The sequence below is a fragment of the Pelodiscus sinensis genome, chromosome 6 (genome assembly GCF_052426305.1).
Source record: "Pelodiscus sinensis isolate ZL-2025 chromosome 6, ASM5242630v1, whole genome shotgun sequence".
NCBI lineage: Eukaryota > Metazoa > Chordata > Testudines > Trionychidae > Pelodiscus > Pelodiscus sinensis.
Window position 1 is genome coordinate 95490072 of NC_143057.1, and position 21631 is coordinate 95511702.

Here is a 21631-nt window from a genome sequence, read left to right on the forward strand (position 1 = left end):
TGGACCTCGCCGAGCACAATATACCTCCTGTAGTGGCAGCATGTTCTGTGCTGCACAATTTATGTGAGAGAAAGGGGGAGGCTTTCCTGCCAGACTGGATGGCTGAGGCTGACCGCATGGCTGGCCACTACGCTCAGCCCCGCACCACCGCTGTCCTGGAAGCCCACCGGGGGGGCGTCCGGATCCGGGAAGCCCTGTGGGAGAGCTTCCTGGTGGAGGAGGAGGAGGACTGAACTCTCCCTGCATGCCCCACTGGGGCCTTCTTCCTCCCTCCTGCCCTTCCCTTTTCCCCTTCCTAACCACACTTCCTAATGTCAAATAAAGACACCTGTTTTGGCAAACAGCATCTCTTTTTATTTAACATAAGTGGGGTGAGGGGACGGAGGAGTGAAGGTGGGAGAGGGGAGGGGGAAACCTGGGACGAGGGAGCTGAAAGGGGGTGGAAGGGAGGAAGGGAAAGGAAAGCTCAGGGGTGGGGGTCCGGCTGCCTCTCCCATCTTGCAACACTGCGGGTGAGGAGGCGTCGGGGGGGAATGGGTGTGGAGGTTGGGGCAGAAGGGACGGGGGCTGCGGAGGAAGCAGGAGCAGGAGGAAGCGGGAACCGGCCGAGGAGGCTCTGGAGGTGGCCTCTGAGGGCACGGCCCTGCTCCTCCAGTGCCTCCAAGCTCCGCTGGCGCAGCCGAAGGTCCTCCTGGACCCTGTGGTTCTTGGTGCGGAGCTGGTGATCCAGGAAGCGGAGGTGCCGCCGCTGGTACTCCTTCTGGTTCCTGGCTCTCCTGCTGGCCCGGGCACGGGCGGCTGCTGCAGTTGGGGTGGTGCGCCCTGTAGGCCCAGGTGCTGCGGCTGTGGTGAAACAAGAGCAGTGGTCAATTCTCCCTGGGGCCCAGGTGGGTGAAACCCAGCCCCCCTCTGCAAGGCCAGGGCCCCTGCATGACACCCAGCTGCTGCTCCGTGGTGGGCAATGCCCAGGCGCACGGTCCCTGGGCTCCCTCTCCCCCAGCCCCCCGTACACGTAAGGGGAGCATGATGGTACTCACATGTGGAGGTCTCCCTGGCCTTGGACAACACAGGCGAGCATCTCAGTGGGGTGCCTCGGGGGTCCTGGGACCTGGGCAGGCTGCCGGCAGGCTCCTAGCTCTCGGCGTCCTCCTCCTCCTCCTCGGTGTCAGGGAGTGGTCCCTCTGCCCCGGCGTCAATCACCACCCGGGGGGCAGGGATGGCATGAGCCCCCAGGATGCAGTCCAGAGCCAGAAAGTGGGGGCAGGCCTCCGGGTTGGCCCCTGGCAGGCAGGCCTGGGAGTAGGACTGCCGCAGGGATTTATCTTGCAGCGGACCTGCTCCCTGCTGCGGTGGTGGCCTCTGGCGGCCAGGCTGGCAGCCATGCGGCCGTAGAGTGCCACGTTCCTGTGGCTAGTGCAGAGATCGTGGACATTGGAGGCTTCCCCCCAAACCTGGATGAGGTCCACGATCTCCGCACTAGACCACGTGGGCGCCCTCCTCTTGCATCCCTGGGCAGGCTCCTGGGAGCCGCCAGGCTGGTCCTGGGAAGAGGGGGAGGGCTGGGGGTCATTGGGTGGCTGGTTCATGGGGTGTCTGGTGCAGGATCTGCTGGCACGGTGCTGGCAGCCTTGCAACTGGCACAAACACTGTAGCCAGCCCGTGCCCCTTTAAGGGCTCCGGGGCCGGGAGGGGGGCAGGAGATTGCCTGGTGTTGGCCAGAGTGGCCAGCAGGGCAAGCAGGGAAGGGCTAGCCTCCCACTAGTTCGAAATAAAGGGCTACACAGCCCTTAATTCGAACTAGTAAGTTCGAACTAGGCGTTAGTCCTCGTGAAATGAGGTTTACCTAGTTCGAACTAAGCGCTCCGCTAGTTCAAATTAAGTTCGAACTAGCGGAGCGCTAGTGTAGCACCTATCAAAGTTAATTTGAACAAACGTCCATTACTTCGAATTAACTTTGTAGAGTAGACATACCCTAAGTCGGAACTGGTACATATTGTAGGGGAAACTCTAGCCAAACATTTCTCCAGAGCTCAGTTTTATTCTCCCACACCTCACTTCCCTCAGTCCTTTATTCTCAAGCTGAGGTATCTGCTGAGAAAAGCCACTCCGCGTCTTTCTGGTCTGCTGGGGGAAGCAGCTAGTGCGGGGTTGCCTCACCCCGTTTGTAAGTAGGGATCCGATGTAAGTCGGATCCATGTAACCCGGGGACAGCCTGTATTTAGAAGTATCTTCAGTGTGCTTCAAGTGAAGTTGCTCCAAACTCTGTCTGCTAGAACTCAAATGTAAGCCTTTCAATTATGTTTTAAGATACAGCCAATAAATGACTTTGGTTATATACCTGGTTTTATGGTGCTTTTGGGTTCACTATTAAGTGATGTTTTTGCACTGGGATATATTCAGACAAGATTGAACCAGTGGAACTCTATTTATTGTGATTATCTTTGGCCAAAATTGTCAGGCCTGACTGCCAAACTGCCCGATTTTTCAGATGTGTGAGCATAAGCATCTCCCACGGACTTCAGCAGCATAGGGCATATTTAGTTCTTTATTGTAAGAGAACAACAAACTTCTAAAGCTCATTTCCTTCCCCCCACCAGAAGTTGCCATTCTAAAGACTCAAACAGATACAGTATGAATTAAAAATAAACCCAGCAACACAGACAACCTGTAGGGGGAATTTTATGTATACACATGCAGGACATATGAGTTTTTAGGAGTGGGAGAGTGTTTGGTGAATATCGACTGGAATGCCCTTTCAAGTACATGGAGAGCATAGAAAAAATTAATGGAGACTAGAATGTGGCAAAAAAAGTAGGGGAAGGATTTGAGGAAACTAGTGATCAAAATCAGGTTGCAGGAGAAAATAAGGACAGAGATGAAGTCAGGAACTGGATGGGTAACATGTTTTAAATGTGAGAATGAAAAGCTTGAATTGAATATGAAAGAATAGGGTGCCAATGCACTTATTTCAGAAGAGGACCAAGAAGAATAACATAGATAACCATAGGGCTTTAAATGCTATGCTTATTTCCTAAATTATAGAGCACAGCTAATTTGAAATTTGGAAATTCTGTGTGCCTTGTAAGAAGATGGTGTTCCTAGTCACAGGAAACATACTCAGATATGAGCAGAAGGAGTTGAAATTTAAAGACAAAGTTTCAGGAAAGCAGGCATATCAGGACATTACCAATAATCCAATCAGTGAACTGTGCTGAAAACATCTCCTGAGTGATTGTTGAATACCATGCACTGAATAATTTTTTGGAAATTTATTTTCCTTTCCTGTATTCAAACCATTTGTGAGAGATGGCATATGAGGTGATAAGACATTCAAGCGAAATCCAGAAAGAAGACAGTAGAATGACAAGGAAGAATGATAAACTGAGGAGAGGATAAAAGTAAAATAAATAAGCTCATAACTTATGAGGCTTTTGTATACTCTCTTCATGCAATACAGACCTATCTCCAGAGAAGGGATTGTTGAGAACTGAGAGATAATGAGAGGGATGTTCTCCTTTCCTCCAAGTGCTATGTTTTAAAATCCTTTTTTAAATGAATTTGTTCCTTTACTAAGCAGTGTCATCTCTATTTTGGATGTTACTATCTCTCCTCCCTGCCCAAAATATTCTGATGGATCATCAATTTGTCCACTCTCTCTCCCCTCCCAACTTCTTTCTTTCTTTCTTTCTTTACTGGCTACTTGAAAGAGTACCCAGTAATGTTAAGGGGACTCATTGTGCTAGGTACTATAAACACAGTGTAGTGGACAGTCTCTGCCATAACTGATAGATAAATCAGATCTGACACAGCCAATTCAGAGTGAATATTTAATATTTAACCCATCCTCTCTAAGAGTACGTTTACACTACAGTGCTAATTCGAACTAATTTAGTGGAAGGCTGGAGAGGGATGGCACGAGACAAATGGCTTGGTCACTGTCTTCGGTCCATCCCCTCCAGGGTCCCTAGGGTTGGCCGCTGTCAGCAGACAGGCTACTGGACTAGATGGACCTTTGGTCTGACCCAGTACGGTCATTGTAAGCTCAGGGCTCAGGGTCGGGGGTCTCAGTGGACTCCCTTGATTTTCATGCACACCTGCTCCTGGGTGGCCAGGCTGGCAGCTCTCCTACCCTAGCCGGCCACTTTCCTGTGCCTAGTGTGGAGGTCGTGGACGAGGTCCACGATGTCTGCACTAACCCAGGTGGGTGCCCGCCTCTTGCGGTCCCGGGCAAGCTCCCGGGAGCCGCCAGCCTGGTCCCGGGAAGAGGGGGAGGGCTGGGGGGCATCGGGTGGGTGGCTCGATCCGTGCCAGGTGCAGGGTCTGCTGGCTGGGTACTGGCAGGCTTGCACCTGGCACGGGCACCGTAGCCAGCCCGTGCCCCTTTAAGGGCTCCGGGGCCGGGAGGGGGGCAGACGAGTTTCCCTGGTGTTGGCCAGAGTGGCCACCAGGGAAAGCTGGGGAGGGCTAGCCTCCCACTAGTTCGAATTAAGGGTCTACACAGCCCTTAATTCGAACTAGTAAGTTTGAACTAGGCTTAATCCTCATGGAATGAGGATTACCTAGTTCGAACTAAGCGCTCCGTTAGTTCGAATTAAGTTCGAACTAACGGAGCGCTAGTGTAGCGCATATGAAAGTTAGTTCAAACTAACGTCCGTTAGTTCGAACTAACTTTGTAGTGTAGACATACCCTTAATCACTTCAATGCAGCAGACCTTAGCAGCATTCTATAAGAATCAACGTTAACCTTCAAGACTTGCAGTTCAGCGGGTCCATGCCAAGTAAATAGTGCAGCACCCATAGTACTGCAAGTATGTTTTCTGTTATGGAGCACTGAAAATAAAATTGCTTATTCCTGTAGAGGCACAAACCACCAGAGTAGCAGGTAGCTCCTGCAGAGCCTCTCCAGAAGACTGTACCCCATCCTAGAAGATGCAGCGCTGACCTTGAGGTCCACATAGTCATCACCTGCAGACTTGATTAATGTAACTCATTCTATCTAGAAACTCAGCTATGTGTTCCACAAAAACTCCTCCATCTGGCACAGCATGCAGTGGTTAGGATGCTAAGCAACACAGGTTGCCATGAGCACATCATTCTGATGCTGTGCATGCTGAACTAGCTCTCCTTTGATTACAGAGCCCAGTTCAAGGCTTTTTCTTCTGAGTTGTCAAATCCCTTTGTAGATTTGGTGTTAGCTACCTGAAAAAACACTTTTCCCTTTTCTCTGTGACCATGACTTCTTGTGCTCCTTGGGAACAATTAAATTGTTGACTAGCAGACAGAGCTTTATCAGGAGCTGAATCTAAATAATGGAACTCACTACCTAAAGAAATAAGAATGGCCACCGATCTTACCGTGATTAGCAATAAATGCAAAAATAATGTCTTTGATGCATCATTACAATAAGTAGTACCCCAATACAATCACACACTTTAATTCCATTCAAACGTTATATTCCTACCTACTGGGAATGAAAATAGGACAAGTGTTGTTGTTTTAATATTTGAGCAGTTGTCCATATAAGAAGATAAATAGGAATCATATCCCTTGGAGTGGGAGACAAGGTACATAACCATGAGGGAGGGGGAGCAAGGAGGAGGAAAGCTTCTGGACCGACTCTGACTCCCTGGTGCTGATGTGTTCCTGGGACAAAGGACTGAGTAACTTATTGAAAACCACCTTCCCTCTCTGTTCCCACAGTGGTACCTCATACAGTTGACCATTGTAGCAGCTCTTGGGCATGTTTTTACTCTGCTTTGTGTCTCTGCTCTTACAGAACACATTTCAGCTGTGAAAGCACATACACTACGTTCATGGTGACATCAATGGACACCCCATGTCCCAGGAAACATGTAGTCTTTTGTAACCTTAACAGTGATTTGTTTCCCCCATCCTTTTCCCCGCTTGTTCTTTCTTTGGATATCAGCAATTCCATGGTATAGTTCCAGTGACACCTGATACTGATTTTTCTGTGGCATTAATCAACTGTAGATTTTCCCACTATTAACAAAAGATTTTAACTAGTGAAAAATGTATTAGAGGTATTGGATTTTATATCTGCATTTGTTATTTTCAGAACTCTTGAGATGGTAGCATAAATCTTTTTTTCACCCTTTCCCCCTCTTTCTTACAGTTTTGATGTGGACAATGGCACCTCATCGGGACGGAGTCCCTTGGATCCCATGACAAGCCCTGGGTCAGGGCTAATTCTGCAGGCTAACTTTGTTCATAGTCAACGTAGAGAGTCTTTCCTCTACCGGTCAGACAGCGACTATGACCTTTCTCCAAAGTCCATGTCCAGGAACTCTTCCATTGCCAGCGACATGTAAGTATTTAAAAAAGAAAAGAAATTGCCCATTTTAGCTATCTTTTCACCCTATGTTAACAACAAGCCCAGGCAAAATGGTGTATTACATTTTTGGCACCATAAATCAGCTCCTTCAAAATTCAAAAACAACAATCGTTAATTAAATCAATACAATAAATACAAATGGTGTTTTTCGTCCTATGGGCCCACCTAACAATTGAAAATAAACGTGGGCATTTTTGCTCAGTTTTCCTAGCTTATAATTGTGGTGTTCAAATCAAGGCTGCATTTGGAAGAATTCTGGAAAAATCAGTTAGGTTTAATCTTCAAGATGAACAGCTGTAGCTCAAGAATATAGAGCCTCTGACAAGCTGGTAAGCTCTTTTCTGCCAAAAAGTGCATTTTTTCTTTCTTTCCTAAATGAAAAAGGTAAAGGGGGGAAAGGTGACTAAGAGGAGGGGATAAATGCAAACTTCTAAAACTAGCATCATCACTAGCATCATCAAGTCAAAAAATCAAGCCTGTGATGTATGGGAATTCGAAAAGTTAAGATAACAATTGTTGCCATATTGTGTACTTTGCCATTTTGCAATTTATTATATTCTTGTCTTTTGGTTAAATATAAACATCAATGTTTCTGTGTCAAACATGTATATCACAAAATATATAGGATATACAATTTAACAGAGAAAATCCCTAGAACTCTCTGACTCTTGAGTGCTTGATTTCTCAACTTCAGTGGTGCATTAACTCTAGCTTTATGTAATTCACAAAATGTACTTATGTATGTACAGGGGGAAAATATATTGCCTTTAAAAGTTTAGAGAAATCTGTTTTCCATTACACATTAGCATAAGTTGGAGGTTTTAAGATAGTACTTTGGATTTCAAAGATAGCAAGTGACAGAAAAAACTAAAGAAATATTAATGTGCAGCACAGTTTGTAGTGTTATGAACAGATATAACCAATAGATGGCAATGTTGAAGTATTAAATGCATGATCTTTTAAAATAGATTTTTTAATTGATTTGAAGTATCCTAATGGCTAAGCGCCCCAGTTATTGACCAGGACCCCACTATCCTATGCACTATACAAATATAAAGGAAAAAGATGTTCCTTCCAGCAAAGCACTTACAAGATATACAGATAAAGACAACACATAAAACAACCAATAACAGACAGGGGGAGTACAAGGAAACAATGAGATAGTATTGCTCAGCATGATGGGCAGAGGTCTCGGCACACCAGCAGCCTAAACATTATCCAGTTTTTATAGGCATCACAGAAAATGAGAATTTTAAGGAGTGGGTGGAAGGTGAATGAGGAGGTCACTTTGTGGATGTTTTCAACTAAATCAGTATGTATCAATATGGGCTTTCTCCATTCTCTTGGTATTTTCCTTTCTTTTCAAACTGCGTACAGGACATGTGTGAGCGAATGTGCACCAACTTCTCTAAAGACTTTGATAATTTCTGCTTTGACTTCATCCAGACCTGTTTCTTTTCTGGGTGCCAGGTTCAACAGTGCAGTTTTGACATCTGTCTCTCACAGGTCATCAACCAATGTAATTACTGGTTCACATAATAATAGTGTGGCATATAAAGGGTTCTCATTAAGTGGACCCTCATAGTATTCTCACCATTGGTTACATAGTATGCCTCCTGTCATAAGTAGTCTGCCTCCTGCATCCTTTATGAATAATGTGTTCAGTCCATCTTTCTTTTGTTTCTTGTCTACCCAATTGCATATATTTTCCTCTAAACTAGTTGAGGGCATTCGTTCAACTCTGTATACAGTTTTCCAAAGCTAGGCTTCTTGTATTTCTGATTGCTTACTATGCTTACTCTCTTGAAGGCTATGTAGATGCCAAATGCTTTTTCAAAAGGGTTATTTCCATTACCTTTTTTGGCTTCTCTCTTATTTCTTATTGCTTTCTGCATATCCTCATGACCTAAATACCAGTTAGCTAAATAGTAAATGTATATTAGATATTTTCCTAAAACATCAAACTGTCTTACTGGCATCTTCTCGTGGAAGAATTAACTTGGACGTATCCTCACTCATTGGAATCATATTTCCAAACCCACCTGTTTGCACTCACATATTTGAAAATAAGCGCCAATATTGTAGCTTATTTTATTTTTTCTTACATGTGTATTCAAAACACTGAAGGAAGCAATATGTAATTTTCCCTCAAAGTTCCATTCTGCCATTCTGTTCACTGTCTGCAAGACCTCATGGCATGATCATACCTAAACGTATAGCATGGGCAATAATGGCATGGGCTACCCTGGGGATTCAAGTGGGTTTGCACTTGTAGCCCATGCTACAGCTACATGTGGTCTGTAACTGCAGTATTATTTTTAGCATGCTAGCTATAATAGGATCTGCACAAATATGTCTGTGGGATCTGGAAATCACACCCTTAACTTGTAGTCTAGATATACTCTTAGGCAGGGCTTTCAGCAGAGCTTATCCACCACCTGTAACCATACACAATACAGAGCCTGTCTGCCCTTCAGGACTGAGCCATCATTATTATATATTATGCCCATCTTGTGTTCTTTATATTACCTGTCAGTACGGTAATGAATTGATTTTATTCTGGCTCCCTTGGTGGTAACAGCCTTTAAGGGAGAGAGACCTCTATTCATGAGTCATGACTCCTCTCTAGGAGCTCCATCCTGGCAGGCTCACATTCACAGTTCAGGTGCTTTACTTTTTAACTGCTGCAGTGGTCCCAAGGATGTGGGACTTCTCACCTTTTGAACATCTGCCATGACCTATCACACAGTACTATAAAAATAATCTGAAAACTGTATTTTCCAGGTGTACTCTGTCAGTCCTGTAAGCATCCAGTTTTCTTGTGTCCATATAGTAGGCTGGCAGTGCCACTCTAGTTAAGCATGCATCACAATTTCTGTTTAAAGTTTGACAATTCTAAGTCCTCCAAAATCACCAGGCTTAGTTGCATTCCTTTGAAGTCTGGTGTGCCTCAGTGAAGTGCCAGATTGGGTTTAGACTAGGGACTCAACTGTGAGGTCATTTGAATAAGGGACTGAAAAGCTATAAGGTGACCCAAAATAGCCATTTTACAAAATGTTTCTAGGTGTTGTTTGCTAGAACTAACTAGAGCTCAAACTATTGATGTTGGTGAAAATAGTTTGTTGAGTTTTACTCAAAGCGGTGGAAGGAACCCACTAAATCTTTGGAGGACCTCAAATGGAAATGACATTAAAGAAAATGTACATTCTGTTCATTCTTTGCATGCCAATAAAGAAAAGTGACTCGAGAGTTCTCAGCCACACCATTATATATACTTTCAAGTTCAATAGTTGTAATTGCCCTACCATCTGAACAGTTATTCAGAATGCTTTGAAATTTGATGTGCCTAACATAGGTACCTTCAACACAGTGATTGCTCCTGGAATGCATGTAAATAATTCCTTTGACTATTGCCAGCACCAGAAAAACTGAGGGAATGTGGCGTGGACAACATTTTTCACCTTTGTCCTTTAATAGCATTAGATCAGTGGTTCTCAAAGTGTGGTCCATGGATCCCTAGTGGTTCTCAATCATCTTGCAAGTGGGCCAGGGGCTCAGGGCTCAGTCCCTCTACAGTGGGGAGCCTGTACTGGCACTCCAGCCTTGTGTCCTCCTTCCTTAAGGATGGAGCACTAGTGCCAACTTCCCGCTGTGTGTGTGGGGCGGCTAGGGAGGGTTAGCCTCACGAGCTGGATCCAGCTTGTGGGTGAAGGAAGCAGCTGCGCATGCTGTTGCTCCCTTTTCCCCCAGCTGGGGGAACAGTAGCACAGGAAATTACTTGCCTGGTGGTTTTCCCTACTGTTCCCATTGGCTGGAATCATGGCCTACGGGAGCAGCAGGGAACACTGCCTAGGAGTGGCAGGAGGCACTGAGCAAAGTAATTCAATTGTAATGGTTATTAAATGTGTCAGAGTGCTCTGTCAGTGACTTGTGCAAAATTTGCCACCAGGCCTTTTTGCACGCAAAAATGTAGCTTGAGAAACAAATGGGAATATATGAAAATTGTTCATTTCAGGTTTTGTAAATTTGTCCCTGTGTTTTGCGAATCTGATAGTTACTTGCTAGTAATTATTTTGTGAATGGTCTTTTTTCAGATTAAGCTAATCTTTTCAAATTTTTGATGATATCTGAAAATTATTCGTTACCTACCTACTTTCATGTCTGAGTTCAATAGAGATGAACAGATAAATACGGATATCCCAGTGAGTAAGCATGGACCCTGTTGAATTGTGTCATGCTAATAGGTATCAGAACCATTTCTCCCAACCTTAAAAATTAACAACATTGTCTATTTTTAGTAGTTTGTGTTGTACGCTACATTACTCACTTTCTTCTTTCTGCTTTCTGGCTATAGCAACACCAGGCTAACCAGAATTTTGACAGTTTCAGCTACGAGTCTCTATGCCAGGAATGGACAATGTAGGCTAGGTAGTGGACCACATGAGTGGCCACCCTTCATCTCAGTGGGCCTCAAGATTGTCACAAATGAGATAGTCTCCAGGAATAGAGTAGTTTTGCTAACTGTGCTTGCATACCTAGAATTTACGGAGAGTACTGATTGAACCATAGCAGAGCTTTAGCTACAGAGGGAGCACATGGCTCTCACAGTCAAAGTTGTGTGCAATTAGCACAAACCTCACTTTGCGTGCTCTGACTTTACAGGCATCTCTTTTTAGTAACACCTGTAGGAAAAAACTATGCAGATGGAAACCAGCAGTATCTGGTAACCCTGAACCTGGGCAACAGTAAACAAAATGTCTCATGGGTCATAAAATCTTGATGGGTTGCATGCGGCCTTTGGGCCACAAGTTGCCCACCACTGCTCTATACCACCTGAAAAGGAAACAGCAGGATAAACATAGGTTGTTGTGTTTTAATACACAGCAGTACCCTCTAAGCCAGGGTTACTCACCACACAGCCTGTGGGTCACATGGGGCTCATGGCCCATTTGTTTGCGGCCCATGGTGTGGTTGGGTTTACCCAGGGCTCAACACGCAGCCCGCAGGTGGGATCCTTTGAACATGCTTCCATTGGGAACTCCTCCACAATGGCGAGGCATCTCCCAAGTAGGGTGAGCATTGAAAGACACAAGCTGATGGGCTGGCTGGGTGGAATAGATGGGTACAGGGTGTTGACATTTCTAGTCCCCAGGGAGAAGGTGCCAGGAGCACCAGGGCATTGTGGGAAGTGCTTTGTATTCATGCCAGTCAGAGTGAAAGAAACTATTTGCATATATTTGCATGTATATGCAACCACACTTAAGTTGCGGGCATCAGCATGTGCTATGAGTATCACTGTGGCCTCTGGGGTTTCCAAAGTTGAGTAGCCCTGCTCTAAGTCAATAGAAAATTATGTATTATTTGCACTTCTTCTTGAAAAAGATCATTGATGTGTTTTGTTTGACTTTGTTTTTTGTTATGATGAGATCCAGAGATGCCGGGCTTGATTCATCCCCTACATATGGAATGATAGGCACAGTTCCTGAAGATCTTTATGAAAAAGAAGCCCCAGCAGCTTGGCACAGTAGATAGCACATGAGGGGCTGCCTTTCTATGCTCCTGCTGCTACAAAAAGATTCACCCCGGGGTATGACCAGCATGTGATATTATTGCATATTCTTGAGAAGCTGCAGTTAATCACTTTGTCTTCCTGCTGCTTTAGGGATGCTCTCTCTCTCTGTCCATTCCTGCCTATTTTGTGGACAAGTCTATCCAGACCCAAACCCCTGGCCAAATGTGGGATTGAGGGTTTGTTCACAGCACAAACTAATTTGCAGCCTAATAGATTACTTCACGTTTTGTGAGCTTCAGTAGTTGGGCTCTTAATGATACACTTTTATCAAAATAATTGAAATTCCCCAAAATCACATACTTACCTGAGGGAGCTTTAGAAATGTGAACATTAAATACCTGACCAGTTTTAGTTGATTAAACAACTATATAATAATGTCAAGTATCAGAGGGGTAGCCGTGTTAGTCTGAATCTGCATCTGACGAAGTGGGTCTTTGCCCACGAAAGCTTATGCTCCTACACTTCAGTTAGTCTATAGGTGCCACAGGACTCCTCGTCGCTTTTATATAATAATGTTCGCTCTAAAGAGCTAAGTGCTGTGCCATTCCTCAGCAGTTGAGTGGAATACAATGCAACTAGAACTCAAATAGAAAGAAGCAAAAAAAAAAAAAATCAATCACCAGTGAAGGCTAAGGTGCTCAGATTCTCAAATATGCTGGCATGTATTCCTTTGGGAGGAGATGGATGGGTACAGAATGGGTAGGAAGCACAGCTTTGGAATCCTACGGTTCCTGAAGATCTGTATGAAAAAGAAGCTCCAGCAGCATGGTGCAGTACATGAGAGACTGCTTTTCTATGCTCTTGCTGCTCCTGCTCCTGCTCTTATCTAGCAGCATTACTTGCTGTGATTGGCTGACTATTCTGCAGCTGAGTTATAGCAATAGTGGAGTTGATGCTGCAGGAGCTAATGCTTCCAGAGGCAGGGTTAATCCTCATGAGAGTTCCAGGTGCCTATCCGGCAGACCAGGCAATGCCATGAAAGTGTGGTCTCTAGTTTAACCCCATATTGACTCTAAACCATGTTACGTTCTAATCCCCTAAATACATCTATGCTATGAAGTATGGGAAATGCTCTCGGAGTGCCATTATTCACCTGTGATCTTATTTATATTATATAAATAATTTTTAGTAAAAAGGAGACTTTATGACACATGAAAAGATACATTACTTCCATTTCTGACAGGGTTACTGGCTTAGTAGATGGGGAGAAGCAATAGACTTCTCTATTAGACAAAGGTTTCTAAGCATTAGAGGAGTGAAGTTCTGGTACGGCCTTCCAAGGGAAGTAGTGGGGGCAAAAGATCTATCTGGTTTCAAGATTAAACTAGATGGGTTTATGAAGCGGATGGTTTGATGAGATAACATGATCTTGGTAACTAATTGACCATTCATTATCAGTGGGAAATAGGTCAATGGAGGGATGATAGGAGTTACTATAGAGAACTTCCTGGGTGTCTGCCTGGTGAGACTTGCCCACATGCTCAGGGTTTAGCTGATCGCCATATTTGGGGTCGGGAAGGAATTTTCCTCCAGGGTAGATTGGCAGAGACCCTGGAGGTTTTTCGCCTTCCTCTGTAGCATGGGGTACAGATCACAGCTGGAGGATTCTCTGCATCTTGGGGGTCTTCAAACTATTTGAAAGCTTCAATATATGAGATATAGGTAAGATGATTATTCTAGGAGGGGGTGGGTGAGATTCTGTGGCCTGTACTGTGCAGGGGGTCAGACTGGATGATCATAATGGTCCCTTCTGACCTTAAAGTCTATGAGTCTATGATATATCTTGATTGTTCCATATGACATTCTGATAAACAATCTAGGGAAATGCAGTCTAGAAGAAATTACTGTAAGGTGAGTGCACAATTGGATGAAAGATCAATTGATAAACTACTTACAGGATAGCTTATCAATGGTTTGTTGTCATATTGGGAGGGTGTGTCTAGTGAAATCTTGCAGGGATCAGTCCATTAAAACTTTCATTAATGACTTGGAGAACAGAGTGGAGAGTACATTGTAAAATTTGCAGATGGTGTTTTTTGCATTTTGGAGGACATCATCAAAATTAAAAAAAACTTTGACAAATTGGAGAATTGATCTGAAACCAATAACGTACTACACTCAAGGAGGAAAAATTAAATGTACAGCTACAAAATGGGAATAACTGGCTAGATGGCAATACGGCCGAAATGGGTCATGCAGTTATAATGGATCACAAACTGATTATGAGCTGAATGTGTGATGCAATTGCAAGAAAGTAAACCTTATTCTAGGGTGCAACTGCAGGATATCATACATAAGACCTCATAAGTAACTGTATTAATCTGTTGGGCACTGGTGGGACTTCAGCAAGAGTATTGTGTCCAAGTCTCGGTGACAAACTTTAGGAAAGTTGTGGACAAATTGGAGGGAGTCCAGAGAAAAACAAAAATGATAAAAGGTTGAGAGAACCTAACTTATGAAAAAAGGTTAAAAAAGCTGGGCATGTTTATTCTTGAGAAAATAAAGACTGAGGAGAGAGCTAATAACAGTCTTCAAATATGTTAGGGGCTGTTAGAAAGAGAACAGTGATCAGTTGTCCTCCATATCCACTGAAGGTGGGAGAAGACATAAAGGTGCTGCTCCTTTGCAGCAAAGGAGACCTAATTTAAATATTAGCGAAAAAATTCTGACTAGAAGAGTAGCTAAGCACTGAATTAGGCTTCCAAGGGAAGTTGTGGTATTACCATAACTAAAGATTTATAGGAACCTATTGGACAAACATCTGGAGGGGATGATCTGGGTTTACTTGTTCCTACTTCAGCATCTGGACTGGAAGCTCTCTTGAGGTCCTTTCCAGCCCTACACTTCGAAGATTCTATATTTTGAGCTGTCCTCAAATTTTTAATGGATTGCTGATAGCTCATGACTACATAATGGAAGACGGACGGGAGTCTGAGAAGCCACGGATTTTGGTAATTGAATGGTAGAGATTTGAAGTCTTATCTACTTTAAGTTACTTGTAAGGTACTCTGAAAGTTCATTGCTCGTAGCAATAGGAAGAGGATGCATCTCCTAATTCCCCTTCCAATTTTGGGTAGAGGCAGTGGTGACTTGACATTTTTGAGACATTACTGACCACCCACCACTACCTTAGATACCCTTTATAACCAACTATTTTATTGCCATGACTTAGCTTCACCAAGCCTGGGAATCAGATTAACAAGAAAGCAACTCCTTACATATTGCAGATTAGAAAGGCAAAGGCACAAAATGAGCTCAAACTAGCTACAGGCATAAAGGGAAACAAGAAGACCTTTTATAAATATATTAAAAGCAAGAGGAAAACCAAGGACAGGGTAGGCCCACTGCTTAGTGAGGAGGGAGAAGCAGTAACAGGAAACTTGGAAATGGCAGAGATGCTCAATGACTTCTTTGTTTCGGTCTTCACCGAGAAGTCTGGAGGTGTGCCTAACGTAGTGAATACAAGCAGAGAGAGGGTAAGTTTAGAAGATAGGATACACAAAGAACAAGTTAAAAATCACTTAGGAAAGTTAGATGTCAGCAAGTCACCAGGTCCTGATGAAATGCATCCCAGGATACTCAAGGAGCTGATAGAGGAGGTATCTGAGCCTTTAGCTATGATTTTTGAAAAATCATGGAAGACAGGGGAGATACCAGAAGACTGGAAAAGGGCAAATATTGTGCCCATCTATTAAAAGGGGAATAAGAACAACCCAGGAAACTACAGACCGGTCAGTTTAACGTCTGTCCCAGGGAAGATAATGGAGCAGGTAATTAAGGAAATCATGTGCAAACACTTGGAAGGTAATAAAGTGATAGGGAATAGCCAGCATGGGTTTGTGAAGAACAAGTCATGTCAAACTAATCTGATAGCTTTCTTTGATAGGATAACGAGCATTGTGGATAAGGGAGAAGCGGTGGATGTCATATACCTAGACTTTAGTAAGGCATTTGATACGGTCTCGCATGATATTCTTATTGATAAACTAGGCAAATATAACTTAGATAGGGCCACGATAAGGTGGGTTCATAATTGGCTGGATAACCGTAGTCAGAGAGTTGTTGTTAACGGTTCTAAATCCTGCTGGAAAGGGATAACAAGTGGAGTTCCGCAAGGGTCTGTTTTGGGACCCGTACTGTTCAATATCTTCATCAATGATGTAGATATTGGGATAGAGAGCACGCTTATTAAGTTTGCAGATGATACCAAACTGGGTGGGGTTGCAACTTCTTTGGAGGATAGGGACATAATTCAAAATGACCTTAGCAAGTTAGAGAAATGGTCAGAGGTAAACAGGATGAAGTTTAATAAAGAGAAATGCAAAGTGCTCCACTTAGGAAGGAACAATCAGTTCCATACATACAAGATGGGAAGCGACTGTCTAGGAAGGAGCATGGCGGAAAGGGATCTAGGGGTCATAGTGGACCACAAGTTGAATATGAGTCAACAGTGCGATGCTGTTGCAAAAAAAGCAAATATGATTCTAGGTTGTATCAACAGGTGTGTTGTAAACAAAACTCGTGAAGTCATTCTGCCGCTCTACTCTGCACTAGTTAGGCCTCAGCTGGAGTACTGTGTCCAGTTCTGGGCGCCACATTTCAAGAAAGATGTGGAGAAATTGGAAAGGGTACAGAGAAGAGCGACAAGAATGATTAAAGGTTTAGAGAACATGACCTATGAAGCCAGGCTTCATGAACTGGGCTTGTTTAGTTTGGAAAAAAGAAGATTAAGGGGGGACATGATAGCGGTTTTCAAATATCTAAAAGGGTGTCACAAGGAGGAAGGAGAAAATTTGTTCCTCTTGGTTTCTGAGGATAGGACAAGGAGTAACGGGCTTAAAGTGCAGCAGGGGAGGTTTAGATTGGACATTAGGAAAAAATTCCTAACTGTCAGGGTGGTCAAATATTGGAATGAATTGCCAAGGGAGGTGGTGGAATCTCCCTCTCTGGAGATATTTAAGAACAGGTTAGATAGACATCTGTCAGGGATGGTGTAGACGGAGCTTGGTCCTGCCTTGAGGGCGGGGGGCTGGACTCGATGACCTCTCGAGATCCCTTCCAGTCCTATTATTCTATGATTCTATGATATTGGATTTAGAATAGGGCCTCTCCACCCGCTTAGGATCAGACCTTCAATAAAGCATGCTGCATTGAGCATCTTTGTAGGGACATACTGAGCTGTTAACCTGAGTGACAGATAGATTGGATTTACAGGCAGACAAGACCAGTCTGGATGAATTGCTTTCTGGCAGCAGTGGATACTAGAGTTGAAACAGCAGCCTTAGAGCAAGTCCAGGGTGGCAGCTGGGCCAGAAAGGAAGGGCCAACGGCTTCCCAAACAGCCTGGCTTGTGGAGTCAGATGCGGAGTCGTAGGTGTGGGCTGGGCCCCAACATGGAGCTTAGTAGCTAGTGACACTTATGGCCAAAGCCCCAGCAATGCTTACAATACTACCAGGAAGCAGCCCTGAACCACATCCATAATCTTACCAATCCTGAGCGTGGGAAGCATCGAGGAAGGGGTGGAAGTGCTTCCCTGGCAATCCATGTGGCAGCCATTTCTTGCTCTTCAGAACCTCAGCTGGCTCTACCCATGGGCAGCCTGCCAGCATCAGGATAGATAGAAATATTTCCCACCCAAGTCTGCCTATAGCCTAGGGTAACCTCTGTTGGTTAGAGAGCTCATCAGGAACGGGAACCTAGGAAGAGTGCTCAGAGGTTCTGAAAAAGAAGGAAACGTGCCAAGCCCCTAGGGAGGCCTATCTGGTTACCAGGCAGCCACGGGAACTCTAAATCATAGAGGAACTATATGCAGTTTCACAGAAAAGTTACTGTGGTTTAATCTCTGTGGGCAGGAGATCTATGAACAGGAAACCTCCCACAGGTGATGTCAAGATGCATGACTCCAAGGACTCATTCCAGGTCAAGAAGGCCTTACTGGTAAAGATGCTAGGATGGAGGAAATGAGTAGACTCAAGTAGGGCAGACAGACTTCAGTGAACTCATAACCCTCTGCCCTCAGCCAAGTTGCTGAGGTAAAATCTTGTTTGCACAAGATTTTGGGTAAATAAATTAGACTCCTAAAGAGTCAGCCATGCCTTCACTGATTTCTGTAAGAACTCCCCCTTAAAATATACAATTCTTCCACCCCAAAAAACTGTTCTTCCATTCACCTAAATATTAACACAAGAGATGACAATAAAATCAACTAATAAGGTGTATGGTATACATCATTGCTCACTCTCCTGCTTTTTATTTCATCCTATTCCCCATCCTTTGTTTGTATACTATGTCCAGATTCTCAAAGGTGCTCCTAATTTCCATTTGATCTGGGCCTGTCTGCTGATATTCACAGCTTTTTTGGGGACCACGATGTTGCAACACCTATAAATTACCTACTTTCTTGTGGGCACTATTAAAGAGTAACAGTTGCTTTCTAGCAAAACAAATGCCAGTAAGTTTTCTGTTTTTAATCATAAAAGTTCCTTTCAAGTGATTCTTTTATTAATATGAAAAGTCTTCTTTTAAACATAAGAACATAAGAATGGCTGTACTGGGTCAGACCAAAGGTCCATCTAGCCCAGTAACCTGTCTGCCAACAGTGGCCAACACCAGGTGCCCCAGAGGGGGTGGACCGAAGACAATGATCAAGCAATTTGTCTCCTGCCATCCTTCTCCTGCCTCTGACAAACAGAGGCCAGAGCCACCATTTCTATACCCTGGCTAATAGCCTTTTATGGACCTAACCTGCATGAAATTATCTAGCTTCTCTTTAAACTCTGTTATAGTCCTAGCCTTCACAGCCTCATACTCTCTTTCTCTATATATATTTAAATTTTCCAGTGGTAGAAAGCTGGAAATAGGTTTAAACCTAATTGAAAATAGGTTTAAAATTGTAAGCACATTATAATACAAAACTTTCAGTAATAATTTTGGATTCATGATTTCAGGTGCTAAAGCTGCTATTTATAGCCTGTGTAACATATTTATTGAACAATGCATCAGGCATTTTAAAATCAAACTCCCATTAAATTATTTCTTTGTGAATCATTTTCTGGTTTTTATTGACTGTTCTCTTTGCCTTGTTTTAAAAATAAAAATTGGAAACCCTTAGCTCTTGCTAATTGAACAAAATTAGCCTTATTTTTTTTCCTGAAAATAACATGGGTGCCAGGTAACTCTAGTAATGGAGTCCTTTATTTTATAAAAGTAATGTTAGACACATTGTCCATAAGGCAAACAGCAGTTTATATATGGTTACTGGAGCATATCTGGGGGAAAATATTTCAAACAATGACTTAGACTGTGTATATATCTGTCGTGCTAATTATATTATATTCATTGTCAATCACAATTTTGTGAAAATTTCATTAAAGAGTAGATAAATTGTATTATACAACAGCCCTCCAAGTTTTTTTGCCTGTGGTTACTCATTGCCTTTGGTAACTAGGTGCAAAATACCGCACACAGGCCATGACTATTTGTGGTAGATCATGTATAAATTTGAAATTTTATTCATCAGGCAAGTGGGAATTACTTTAGATCATAACCCAGTTTCTCTAACAAGGTTTCATTATTGAGGAGACACCCCCTTTCCCGCTATTCCTCCTCCACTAACACACATCATCATGACACCCTGCGCCTACATCACCTAGTATGGTGTGGGTGCAGTTGCCACAACAACAGCACACACTAGGTAATACTCCCATATAACTTCAGATATGTGAGTCAGTTTATAAGTTTTATTAGGTTTTTATTAGTCTGTGATGCAGCCCCCAGTCATCTGCAGCTACTAGCTTATCCAGTGCTCACAAATTATAATCTGTTAGTAACACTTAATTCAAATCACTTTCAATATTTAGGTGGGCTGGGTCCCTCCACCAAAGCTAAATGTAGATGCTACCAGCCACACAGGCATACCTGGTTAACTCCTATATGAAAGATATTCCATTTAGTTTCAAAGAAGGGGGAAATGGAAGTTTAAGATGTGATCTTTACTAATTCATTCTGTCTGTCCAACAAGCAGTATACAAATTGAACAACTACTAAATATTTTCCTTTTAGAAGCATTTTAAAAGCAGCTGGGATGAATGGATGTTGAAGAATAAAACTGAGGTTAACTAAAGTAATTTATAAGACTTAATTTAAGTCCTGATTTTTTAAAGTATCTTCAATGAGAATATTCATCAATAACATCTATAATTTTGTTTATTTTCCAGACATGGAGATGACTTGATTGTGACACCATTTGCTCAGGTAGGCACAAACTATTGTATAGCCATATGCAGTAATAAGACACGAAATCTTGTGATCAGGTGATATTATGGTTTACATTTGAAAAGCCCTATGGCCACACCAATTATTTTCTGTCTCTTACCCTGAAATCAGATTTCTTGCTTGATTTGGGGAAGGAAAAGAAAAAAATAACATTGTCAACAAGCTGATTCTGCCATGACTGTTTCGTATAGATTTTTTCCCCTGGTTATTTGTGTAGTAAAAAGCAGTTACATGAACTACAAAATAACTTAGGTTTATTTCTCTTTAAATATTGTATCAAGCCACAGTAGCATTGTGCCATCAACAGGATACAACTGTTAAATATCCTTAAATATCCTTTGTCACCCAGAGTTTATTAGCCACTTTCAGCTTTTCATGTGCAGATAGTTTATTATTTCTGCACAGAATATGTTCACTTGCAGCATTACATATATTATTTTAGTTTTCATTTTTGCAACCTACTTTTATTATGTTTTATAAACTCTTGTAGCTGACAGGGAACTTGGTGAAATTCTTCAAAGCTGGACATAAGGTTTTCTCTATTTTCCTTTTATTGGATGAGAAAAGACTGAGCCTAACCATTTTCAGATTGCCAAATTGCAAACGCTTTCCCACAATAACTACACATAAGGAATTACCACTGAAACAACAACAAAATATAGAGCAATATTCCTCCTAGGTCTAGTAATCTCCTGACAAGCATCCAGTACAAAACACACACACATGCACACACAAACTCACACCACAATGTACCCAAGTTCTCTATAGCTGCAACTCTATTAACTGGAATGGGTTACCTAGGGAGGTGGTGGAATCTCCATCCCTAGAGGTTTTTAAGTCTCAGCTTGACAAAGCCTTGGCTAGGTTGATTTAGTTGGGATTGGTCCTGCCTTGGGCAGGGGGCTGGACTTGATGACCTCCTGAGGTCTCTTCCAGCTCTGTGATTCTATGATTCTGGGATATACCAGGAAAAAATTGGTTCAGTAAGGAAAAGTTGTCTGCCCTTGCACTGGAAAAGATCTGCTGCATTATCAATTTTACAATTGCTAGACATCTTTCTGCCAATCTTAATTACACTTTATATAACGTTCAAATGAGACCTGCTATGAGCTCCCCAGGACAATAAAAAATAGATAGGTGAGGTTGACCAATTGTTTCACTGGTACAAAATATATTAGCTTTAAAGGGGAACTAAGTAAAGAATGAGTAAAAGCTTAGTCCCTGGTCAGGGACGTCTTTTGGATTTATGGGGCCCTAACTAGTACTATTAAATTGATGCCTCTAGGCCCATCAGCAGCTCAGTAATTGGGGGGAGGAATGATATTTGTTTTAAATATATGATTTTATAATCCTCAGCAACACACTCATTAAATATTTTTAAAGCACATTTTAAAGTAAGGTCCTGTAGACTAGGACTATACCTACACTGCAC

At 43.0% G+C, this 21631-nt stretch overlaps 1 protein-coding gene across 6 annotated transcripts in view; it reads left to right on the forward strand.

Annotated features, from left to right (window-relative positions):
• Nucleotides 1-21631, forward strand: part of PDE4D (phosphodiesterase 4D) — a 1058382-nt gene that overhangs the window by 861333 nt on the left and 175418 nt on the right. For all 6 annotated transcript variants that reach the window (XM_075932865.2, XM_075932866.2, XM_006139667.5 and 3 more), the window contains 2 exons: nucleotides 6134-6325; nucleotides 20142-20178. In XM_075932865.2, coding sequence (XP_075788980.1) covers nucleotides 6134-6325; nucleotides 20142-20178 — 229 coding nt within the window. The remainder of the gene's footprint in view (nucleotides 1-6133; nucleotides 6326-20141; nucleotides 20179-21631) is intronic.